The sequence below is a fragment of the Mycteria americana genome, chromosome 31, assembly GCF_035582795.1.
Source record: "Mycteria americana isolate JAX WOST 10 ecotype Jacksonville Zoo and Gardens chromosome 31, USCA_MyAme_1.0, whole genome shotgun sequence".
NCBI lineage: Eukaryota > Metazoa > Chordata > Aves > Ciconiiformes > Ciconiidae > Mycteria > Mycteria americana.
The window spans coordinates 1-11,631 of record NC_134395.1 but is presented as its reverse complement, the minus strand read 5'-3'; the positions used below and the strand labels follow the sequence as shown (position 1 = coordinate 11,631).

General features: G+C 55.3%; 1 protein-coding gene across 1 annotated transcript; it reads left to right on the top strand.

Annotated features, from left to right (window-relative positions):
* The first annotated feature begins 1,342 nt into the window (after nucleotides 1-1,342).
* LOC142421501 (uncharacterized) lies at nucleotides 1,343-11,625 on the top strand. The gene is made up of 5 exons (XM_075526158.1): nucleotides 1,343-2,062; nucleotides 3,332-3,422; nucleotides 3,471-3,673; nucleotides 4,032-4,083; nucleotides 10,212-11,625. The coding sequence occupies exons 1-5, from the start codon at nucleotides 1,343-1,345 to the stop codon at nucleotides 11,555-11,557; spliced, it is 2,412 nt and encodes an 803-aa protein (XP_075382273.1). The 3' UTR covers nucleotides 11,558-11,625.
* The last annotated feature ends 6 nt before the right edge of the window (nucleotides 11,626-11,631 follow it).

Here is an 11,631-nt window from a genome sequence, read left to right as displayed (position 1 = left end):
ATAAAAGACCAAAAAATAAGTGAAAGACAAGAAATAACGATGAGGAAATAAAATAAAATAAAATAAAATAAAATAAAATAAAATAAAATAAAATAAAATAAAATAAAGAAATAAAGATAACCTGAATAAGAGAAATAAAAATTAATGAAATGAAAGGAATCAAAATCAAGAAGATAAAAGAAATAAAGAAATGAAAGAAAATAATTAAAAGTAAATGAAATAAAAATAAATGAAATAAAAGCAATAAAACTCAATAAAAGAAAATAAAAATCAATAAAAATAAAAGAATGAAAAATGAATGAAATAAAAGGACTAAAAATAAGTGAAAGAAAAGAACTAAACCTCAAGGAAATAAAAGAAATAAAACTAAAAGAAATAAAAAGAAATTAATTAAAAAGAAATTAAATCAAATAAATAAAAGAAAAGAAATAAAAATAAATGAAATAAAAAATAAAAATCCAGGAAAGAAAAGAACTAAAAATCAATGAAATAAGAGAAATAAAAGCCAAAGAAATAAAAATCAACGAAATAAAAAATAATCCATGAAATACAAAAATAAAAATCAATTAAATACAAAATAAAAATCAGTGAAATAAAAGAAATGAAAATAAAAGAAATGAAAATAAAAGAAATCAAAATAAAAGTAATCAAAATAAAAGAAATCAAAATAAAAGAACTAAAAATGAATGCAGCAAAAAATAAAAATCAGTGAAATAAAAGAAATAAACCCCAATGAAATGAAATAAAAGTAAAAGAACTAAGAATCGGTGAAATAAAAAATAAAAACCAATGACAGAAACGGCAAAAGCGAAATAAAGGGAATTCAATAAATGAAATCAAAGGCAATTTAACGAGATCAACGGCGACGCAACGACCCAAACGCGCCGAATTGCCTTTATTAATAATATAATGATATTAAATAATAAAAATAGAGTATAAATATAACGTAAAGTTTATAAATATTAATCGTGGGCCTTATAATTGTATTAATTCTATGACTGGAAAGGGGCCTAGCCGTGATTAATTAAGATCTATTCGATTAAATAATGGCAATGATAACTGAATAATTTACTGTAGCCGAGAAATTACATAAACCTGAAGAATTCAGTCCAAAAAATCATAAAATTAATCCCGATTTAAAAAAAAAAAAAAAAAATCAAGTTTTCCTCCCCAAATCCCCCCGGTTTCACCTCACATCGGAGGAGCCACCGCGCCTGCGCGGGGGGAGGCGCGCCGCCATTTTGAAGCCAAGCCGCCGGGTTTCGCGCCAAAACCGGGGCGGGGGGAAGGGGGGGGGGGAGAAAATGGCGGCGGGGGGGGGGGCGATGGGGGAGGGGGGGGAATGGCCTCCCCCCCGTGGCACGCGCCCCGGAATCGCACCCCGAAATGCGTCACCGTGCAAACCGCACCCCAAAACTGCAATTCAAAATTGCACCCCCAAAAATGCGCCGGTTTGCAAATTGCACCCCAAAAATTGCATCCCAAAAATGCGCCGGTTTGCAAAGTGCACCCCAAAATTGCACCCCCAGAATTGCGTCAGTTTGCAAAGTGCACCCCAAAAATTGCATCCCAAAATTGCATCAATTTCCGAATTGCACCCCAAAACTGCAACCCCACAAATGCATCAGTTTGCAAAGTGCACCCCAAAAATTGCACCCCAAAAATGCGTCAGTTTGAAAATTGCACCCCAAAATTGCACCCCAAAAATGCGTCAGTTTGCAAATTGCACCCCAAAATTGCACCCCCAAAAATGCGCCGCTTTGCAAAGTGCACCCCAAAATTGCACCCCCAGAATTGCGTCAGTTTGCAAAGTGCACCCCAAAATTGCACCCCAAAAATGCGTCAGTTTGCAAATTGCACCCCAAAATTGCACCCCAAAAATGCGCCGCTTTGCAAAGTGCACGCCAAAATTGCACCCCCAGAATTGCGTCAGTTTGCAAAGTGCACCCCAAAATTGCACCCCAAAAATGCGTCAATTTCCGAATTGCACCCCAAAACTGCAACCCCACAAATGCATCGGTTTGCAAAGTGCACCCCAAAATTGCACCCCGAAATTGCATCAGTTTGCAAAGTGCACTCCAAAATTGCACCCCAAAATTGCACCTCAAAAATGCATGAATTAGCAAATTGCACCCCAAAATTGCACCCCAAAATTGCGTCAATTTGAAAATTGCAGCCCCAAAATGCATCAGATTGCAAAGTGCACCCCAAAATTGCACCCCAAAAATGCGCCGGTTTGCAAAGTGCACCCCAAAATTGCACCCCAAAAATGCATGAATTAGCAAATTGCACCCCAAAATTGCACCCCAAAAATGCGCCGGTTTGCAAATTGCACCCCAAAATTGCACCCCCAGAATTGCGTCGGTTTGCAAAGTGCACCCCAACATTGCACCCCAAAATTGCGTCAATTTCCGAATTGCACCCCAAAACTGCAACCCCACAAATGCATCAATTTGCAAAGTGCACCCCAAAATTGCACCCCGAAAATGTGTCGGTTTGCAAAGTGCACCCCAAAATTGCATCCCAAAATTGCATCAATTTACGAATTGCACCCCAAAACTGCAACCCCACAAATGCGTCAGTTTGCAAAGTGCACCCCAAAATTGCACCCCGAAATTGCATCAGTTTGCAAAGTGCACCCCAAAAATTGCACCCCAAAATTGCGTCAGTTTGCAAATTGCACCCCAAAATTGCACCCCAAAAGTGCGTCAGTTTGCAAATTGCACCCCAAAAATTGCACCCCAAAATTGCGTCAGTTTGCAAATTGCACCCCAAAATTGCACCCCAAAAATGCGCCGGTTTGCAAATTGCACCCCAAAATTGCACCCCAAAATTGCATCAATTTCCGAATTGCACCCCAAAACTGCAACCCCACAAATGCATCGGTTTGCAAATTGCACCCCAAAATTGCACCCCCAAAATGCGCCGGTTTGCAAATTGCACCCCAAAATTGCACCCCAAAAATGCGTCAGTTTGCAAAGTGCACCCCAAAAATTGCACCCCCAGAATTGCGTCAGTTTGCAAAGTGCACCCCAAAAATTGCACCCCAAAATTGCACCTCAAAAATGCATGAATTAGCAAATTGCACCCCAAAATTGCACCCCAAAATGCATCAGTTTGCAAATTGCACCCCAAAATGGCTGCGAAGGGGCCCCAGACTGGGCCGTACTGGGCCATACTGGGAGCCACCCCACCCCCCACCCCCCATAGCCCCCCCCAAACCCCGCCCCACCCCCTATAGCCCCCCCTAAACCGGGGGGGGGGGGGGCAAGGAGTGGGCGTGGCCTCGGGGGCCGCCACGGCTTTATGAATGAAAGCCCCGCCCCCTCAGGCGAGTAGGCGGGGGCTGTATGCTAATGAAGGGCGCTACCCGGCCTTTTGTCCCCGCGCCGCCGCCGTAGCGGGGGCGGGACGCGCGGAAGGCGGGTGTTCTGATCTGCCTAGCAACGCGCGCTGATTGGTCCCCGCAGAGCTGGGAGGGGCGTGGCTTTTTAGGGAGAGGCCGCGCCTGCGCAGCCTGCCTGAGAGAGGCGGGGAGGAGGCGGGGGGAACCCGGAAGCGCGTCCCTCCCCCTAGCAACCGCGGGGTTTCCCTTAGCAACCGCGGGGTTTCCCTTAGCAACCGCGGGGTTTTCCTTAGCAACGGCGGCGTTTCCCTTAGCAACCGCCTCGGGGTGGGTTCGAGGCGGGGGGGGGGGCGGAGGCCTGAGGAGGCCCCTGAGGGGGGGAACAGGCCTCGGGGGGGGGGGGGGGGACTAGGCCTCAGGGGGGGACAAGGCCTCAGGGGGGGACTAGGCCCAGGTAGGCCTCGGGGGGGGGGGGGGACGGGACGGGACACACAAGGCCTGGGGGGGGGGCACCAGGGCTGGGGGGGCGGAGCAGCTTTTGGGGGGGCAGCAGGCCCCGAGGAGCCCCCTGAGGGGGGGATTAGGCCTTGAGGGGGGGGGGGGTCCCCCATCCTTTTGGGGGGGGCAACAAGGTGGGGGGGTGTCAGGCCATTCACCCCATCTTTTCCTTCCCCCCCCCCCCCAGGACAGCTCCAGGAGACGCACCCCCACTTTCGTGCCTTCGTCCCCCCTCCCAGGTAAGAATAACACCCCCCCCCCCCCAAAATGGGGGACACCCCCAAAATAAGCCTCTTTGTTCCCGGCCCTTCATGAATATTCCCCCCCCCTCAAAGCCTCCCCCTCGCTTGCCTCCCCCCCAAAATACGTATAACCCCCCCCCATAAGTATATAACTCTCCGAAAATAAGCATATAACCCCCCCAAAATAAGTGTACACCCCCAAAAAGAAGTGGACACCCCCAAAAAATGAGCCCACCCCCCTAAAATAAGTAGAATCCCCCCCCAAAATAAGTTTATAACCCCCCAAAATAAGAATTTAACCCCCCAAAATAAGGCCTTAACCCCCCCAAATGTATTTCAGCCCCCCAAAATAAGGATTTAGCCCCCCCAAATTAATGTACACCCCCAAAAAGAAGTGGACACCCCCAAAAAATGAGCCCACCCCCCTAAAATAAGTAGAATCCCCCCCCAAAATAAGTTTATAACCCCCCAAAATAAGGATTTAACCCCCAAAAATAAAGGTTTAACCCCCAAAAATGAGGATTTAACCCCCCCAAAATTAAGTAGACCCCCCCAAAATAAGTGGACACCCCCAAAAAGAAGTAGACACCCCCAAAAAATGAGCCCACCCCCCCTAAAATAAGTAGAATCCCCCCCCAAATAAGTTTATAACCCTCCAAAATAAGGATTTAACCCCCAAAAATAAAGGTTTAACCCCCAAAAATGAGGATTTAACCCCCCCAAAATTAAGTAGACCCCCCCAAAATAAGTGGACACCCCCAAAAAGAAGTAGACACCCCCAAAAAATGAGCCCACCCCCCCTAAAATAAGTAGAATCCCCCCCAAAATAAGTTTATAACCCCCCAAAATAAGGATTTAACCCCCAAAAATAAAGGTTTAACCCCCCCAAAATTAAGTAGACCCCCCCAAAATAAGTGGACACCCCCAAAAAGAAGTAGACACCCCCAAAAAATGAGCCCGCCCCCCTAAAATAAGTAGAATCCCCCCCCAAAATAAGTTTATAACCCCCCAAAATAAGGATTTACCCCCCAAAATAAAGGTTTAACCCCCAAAAATGAGGATTTAACCCCCCCAAAATTAAGTAGACCCCCCCAAAATAAGTGGACACCCCCAAAAAGAAGTAGACACCCCCCAAAAATGAGCCCACCCCCCCTAAAAATAAGTAGAATCCCCCCCCAAATAAGTTTATAACCCCCCAAAATAAGGATTTAACCCCCAAAAAATAAAGGTTTAACCCCCAAAAATAAGGGTACACCCCCCAAAATGAAGCAGACCCCCCCCAAATAAATCGACACCCCAAAAATGAGCCCCTCCCCCCCAAATCCCCCCCCCCAGGAGTCGAGGGGGGGAAGGGAAGGGGTTAACGGGAGGAAAATGGGGGAAATAAAGGCGGTTTTGGGAAAAAAAAAGGGTTTTTTGAAAGGGGGGGGGGGGGAGGCGTGTCCCTGATGGGGCCCCGCTTTGGGGGGCTCGGGGACGGGGAGAGGGAGGGTTTTGGGGTGTCGTCCCCCCCCCTTTTTGTCCCTGTCCCCCCCCCTCTTTGTCACTGTGACCCCCCCCATTTTTGTGCCCCCCCCTCCCCCCAATTTGGGGGATGCCTCGTCGCAAGCAGCAGCAGCCGCAGCAGCTCCTGGGCTCCAACCACGGTATTTGGGGGGGGGGGCGAGGGGGTTTTGGGGGATCCCCTAGATTTGGGGGGGTCCCTACAATTGGGGGGGGGGCTTGGGAGTGGGGGGAGGTGGATTTGAGGGGGGGAACCCCCCAAAAAATGAGGCTGGGGGGGGATGCGGAGGGAAGGGATCGGCCCGGTGGGGAAGTTTGGGGGGGGGGGGTGTGTTTAAGCAATTCCCCCCCCCCAAGTGATGCGGGGATCCCCCCCCCCAAATTGAGGAGGGGTCTCCCAAAGTGAGGAGGGGTCCCCCAAATTAAGGAGGGGTCCCCAAAATGTCAGCAGGCTCCGTCATCCCCCCCCCCCCCCCCCCCCCAAACTTTGTCAGGGTGTCCGAAAAGTTGTCGAGGGGGCTCGAAAGTCCTTCGGGGACCCCCCCCAAATCACGTCAGGGCCCCCCCCAAATCTTAGGAGGGGATCCCCCCCCCCAAATCTTAGGAGGGGACCCCCCCAAACTCGGCAGGTGTCCCCCCAAAATTCATCGGGGTGTCCCCCCCCCCCCCCAAACCCCCTGAGGGTCGCCAAAAACTTGGTCAAGGGGCTGAAAACTTGGTCCGGGACCCCCCCCCCAAACTTGGTCAGGGACCCCCCCAAATCCTGCCGGGGTTCCCCCAAATCTCCTCGGGGTCCCCCGAAACCCCCTCAAGCCCCCTAAAACCCCCTCAGGGTCCCCCCAAACCCCCTCAGGGTCCCCAAAACCCCCTCAGGGTTCCCCCAAACTCCTTCAGGGTCCCACAAAACCCCCTCAAGCCCCCCCCAAACCCCCTCAAGCCCCCCCAAAACCCCTCAGGGTCCCCCCAAAACCCCTCAGGGACCCCCAAAGCCCCTCAAGCCCCCCCCCAAGCCCCCCTAAAAGCCCCCCAGGGGACCCCCCAAAACCCCTCAGGGACCCCGAAACTCCCTCAAGCCCCCCCCCAAGCCCCCCTAAAAGCCCCTCAGGGACCCCCCAAAACCCCTCAGGGACCCCCAAACCCCCTCAAGCCCCCCCCAAGCCCCCTAAAAGCCCCTCAGGGACCCCCAAAGCCCCTCAAGCCCCCCCCAAGCCCCCCTAAAAGCCCCTCAGGGACCCCCAAAACCCCTCAGGGACCCCCAAAACCCCTCAAGCCCCCCCCCAAGCCCTCCTAAAAGCCCCTCAGGGACCCCCAAAACCCCTCAGGGACCCCCCAAAGCCCCTCAGGGACCCCCAAAGCCCCCCTAAAAGCCCCTCAGGGACCCCCAAAACCCCTCAGGGACCCCCAAACCCCCTCAAGCCCCCCCCAAGCCCCCCTAAAAGCCCCTCAGGGACCCCCAAAACCCCTCAGGGACCCTCAAAACCCCCCCAAACCCCCTCAGGGTCCCCCCAAACCCCCCTCAAGCCCCCCCCAAACCCCCTCAAGCCCCCCTAAGAGCCCCTCAAGGACCCCCAAAACCCCTCAGGGACCCCCAAAGCCCCTCAAGCCCCCCCCAAACCCCCTCAATCCCCCCTAAAAGCCCCTCAGGGACCCCCAAAACCCCTCAGGGACCCAGAAAACCCCCTCAAGCCCCCCCCCCAAGCCCCCCCCAGCCCCCCTAAAAGCCCCTCAGGGACCCTCAAACTACCTCAAGCCCCCCCTAAAAACCCCTCAGGGACCCCCAAACCCCCTCAAGCCCCCCCCCCCCAAGCCCCCCTAAAAGCCCCTCAGGGACCCCCAAGCCCCCCTCAAGGTCCCCTCAAGGGGGGCAGATTTGGGGGCTCCTAGTCCCAAATTCCCCCTTTTTCACCCCGTTTTCTTTGTGCGGTTGCTAGGTAACGCCGGCCGGCTGCGCTCCGTTACGGGGTGCAACTCCCTGGCCCCCCAACTTGGGGGGCGAATCCCCCAGAAATGGGGGGCATGGGGGTGTAGGAAGGGGTGATCCCCCCCCCCCCGCACCCCTATATCCCCCATGGGGGGGTCCCCCAAATCCTGAACCCCACAGAGACACCCCCCCCCCCAAAACTGTGAGCCCCAGGGGGTCCCCCAAAATATGTGCCCCATGGGGAACCCCCCCAATGTGAGTGCCCCACAGGGACCCCCCCAAAAACCTGAGCCCCCCCCCCCCACAGGGACCCCCCCCCCCCAAACTCTGAGCTCCATGGAGACCCCCAAAATGTCTTTCCCATGGGGGGGGGGGGACACGACACCCCCAAATCGTGACCCCATAGAGACCCCCAAAACCCTGAGCCCCCCCCCCCCCAAATCCTGAGCCCCCCCAGACACACCCCCTCCCCCCCCCGTGTGACATCACTCCTGGCGTGACACCGCCACCCCCCCCCCTTCCCTCCTTTTTACATCACAACCCAGCGACCCCCCTCCCCCCCCCATGACATCACGATTTGGGGGGGCCCCCCCACCCCCCCACCCCACATCCGCCTTCGTCCCCTCCTCTTCCTCCCAGAGCCAGATTTGGGGAGGGGGAGGGGGGGGTTGGGGGGTGGGGTGGGGGGGGGGGAGACACCCCCATAACCATGGCTGAGCCGGGAGGTGGGTGACGGACGGACGGACGGACGGGCCTGCGGCCTAGCCGGCTCCCTTCCCGCGTCCGGCTGTCCGTCCGGCTGTCCATCCATCCATCCATCCATCCATCCGTCCGTCCCTCCATCCGTCATCCATCTGTCCCTCTGTCCATCCATCCCTGGCCCCCCCCTCACCCCCCCCCACCCCGCCGGCCGTCTGTCTGTCCGGCCTCCATCCATCCATCCATCCATCCATCCATCCATCCGTCCCTCCGTCCGTCCATCCCCGTCTTTAGCAAGGGGGGTGGGGGGGGAGTTTGGGGGGGGGATAACGGGGATTTTGGGGTGATAATGGTGATTTTGGGGGGGGGATAACGGGGTTTTTGGGGGGCTGCGGGGGGGGAGGACTGCTGTTTGGGGGGGATAATGGGGATTTGGGGGGGATAACAGAGATTTTGGGGGGATAATGGAGATTTGGGGGGGATAATGGTGATTTTGGGGGGGATAACGGGGTTTTGGGGGGATAATGGGGATTTTGGGGTGATAATGGTGATTTTGGGGGGATAACAGGGATTTTAGGGTGGTAATGGGGATTTTGGGGGGATAATTTTGATTTTGGGGGGGATAACGGGGTTTTTGGGGGGCTGCAGGGGTGAGGAATGCTGTTTTGGGGGGGATAACAGGGATTTTGGGGGGATAATGGGGATTTTGGGGTGATAATGGGGATTTTGGGGGGGATAACGGGGTTTTTGGGGTGATAATGGTGAATTGGGGGGGATAATGGTGATTTTGGGGGGATAATGGGGATTTTGGGGAGGATAACGGGGTTTTTGGGGGGCTGTGGGGGGGAGGAATGCTATTTGGGGGAGATAATGGGGATTTTGGGGTGATAATGGTGATTTTGGGGGTGGTAACGGGGATTTTGGGGTGATAATGGTGATTTTGGGGGGATAATTTTGATTTTGGGGGGGATAACGGGGTTTTTGGGGGGCTGCGGGGGGGAGGAACGCTGTTTGGGGGAGATAACGGGGATTTTGGGGTGAAAATGGTGATTTTGGGGTGATAACAGGGATTTTGGGGGGGATAACGGGGTTTTGGGGGGATAACGGGGTTTTTGGGGGGATAACAGGGATTTTGGGGTGATAATGGTGATTTTGGGGGGGATAACGGGGTTTTGGGGGGATAATGGTGATTTTGGGGGGGATAACGGGGATTTTGGGGTGATAATGGGGATTTTGGGGGGGATAACGGGGTTTTTGGGGGGCTGCAGGGGTGAGGAATGCTGTTTGGGGGGGATAATGGGGATTTTGGGGGAATAACGGGGATTTTGGGGTAATAATGGTGATTTTGGGGGGATAATGGGGATTTTGGGGGGGATAACGGGGTTTTGGGGTGATAATGGTGATTTTGGGGGTGATAGTGGTGATTTTGGGGGGGATAACGGGGTTTTTGGGGGGCTGCGGGGGTGGGGGACTGCTGTTTTGGGGGGATAATGGGGATTTTGGGGTGATAATGGTGATTTTGGGGGGATAACGGGGATTTTGGGGGGCTGCCGGGGAGGGGGATGCTGTTTTGGGGGGGTAATAGGGATTTTGGGGGTTTAATGGTGATTTTGGGGGGCTAACGGGGTTTTTGGGGGGCTGCGGGGGTGAGGAATGCTGTTTTGGGGGGGATAACGGGGTTTTTGGGGTGATAACAATGGTTTTGGGGTGCTGCGGGGGGGGAGGATGATATTTGGGGGGCAGAACGATGATTTGGGGGGCTGCAAGGGTGGGGGAGATTTTTGGGGGGGGCTACCGGTGATTTGGGGGGGGGGGGGAATAATTTATGGGGACCCCTTGGGGTTGGGGGAGAGGATTTTGGGGGGGCTCTCGGTGATTTTGGGGGGCTGTGGGCGGGAAATCTTTTACGGGGGGGGTCCTTGGGGTTGGGGGAGAGGATTTTGGGGTACACAACTGTGGTTTTTTTTTTGGGGGGGGGTGGGTGGTTCTCTCTCCTCCGCAGGCTCCCCGCTACCGCCGCCTCCCCCGGCCCCCCGCGAGGGTCCCGTCGCTCCGTCGTCTTCCTCCTCCTCCTCCTCCTCCTCCTCCTCCTCCTCCTCTTCCTCCCCCCCAGGCATGGACGCCGAACCGGACCCCCCGCCTCCCCCGCCGAACGGGGGTCCCCCTCAATCTGGGGGGGCCCCCCTTAACCTCCCTTTGATCCTGGAAGAACTCCGGGTCCTTCAACAACGCCAACTCCACCAGATGCAGATGACGGAAGAGATCTGCCGGCAAGTTTTACTTTTGGGGACCCTAGAGCACCCCAAAACCCCCCTCCCCCCCTTCACCCCCAAAAACGACCCCCCCAAACCCCATTTCTTCCATCTTTTCCCTCCTTTCCCCGCCGGAACGCGGGGACTTAAAACCGAACCCCGTTCCGCCGGCGGCGCCGCCGGCGTCGCCGCCTTCCTCCCGACGTTGGCTGGAGGGGCTTCGCCGGGTCTTTTGCGCCCCAAAAATATCGGGGGGGATTCGGGGACCCCCCGCCACGAATGCGGTTTTTGCGGGAAAGCTTTCGGCAGCGATAGCGCCCGGCAAATCCATCTCCGGTCGCACACGGGCGAAAGACCCTACAAATGCAACGTTTGCGGCAACCGCTTCACCACCCCGCGGCAATTTGAAGGTCCATTTCCACCGGCACCGCGAGAAGTACCCCCACGTTCAGATGAACCCCCATCCCGTCCCCCAACACCTCGATTACCTCCTCCGGCGCCGGCGTCCACCCAACATCTCACCGGAGCCTCCCACCATCTCACCGGCACCAGCCAACATCTCACCGGAGCCACCCAACATCTTTCCGCGCCCACCCAACTCAACGCGGCCACCCAACATCTCAACGCGGCCGCTCAACAGCTCACCGGGAGCGCCCAACCTCTCGCCGCCGTCACCCAACAGCTCGCCGGGGCCGCTCAACCGCTCGCCGGGGCCGCCCAACGTCTCGGCGGGGCAGCGCAACATCTCGCCGCGCCCACCCAGCCGCTCGCCGGGGCCGCCCAGCATCTCGGCGCCGCCAACCAACTCAACGCGGCCGCCCAAGGCGTCAACGCCGCCGCCCAACACCTCACCGGGCCGCCCAACACCTCACCGGGACCGCCCAACTCAACGCGGCCGCTCAACCTGTCAACGCGGCCGCTCAACCTGTCAACGCGGCCACCCACCATCTCACCGCCGCCGCCCAACATCTCACCGGGGCCGCCCAACCTCTCAACGCGACCGCCCAACATCTCACCTCGCCCACCCAACTCAACGCGGCCGGTCAACCTCTCGCCGTGGCCTCCCAACCTCTCACGGCGGCCGCCCAACACCTGACGGCGGCCGCCCAACACCTCGCGGCGCCCACCCATCACCTCGCGGCGCCCACCCAACACCTCACCGCCTTCCAC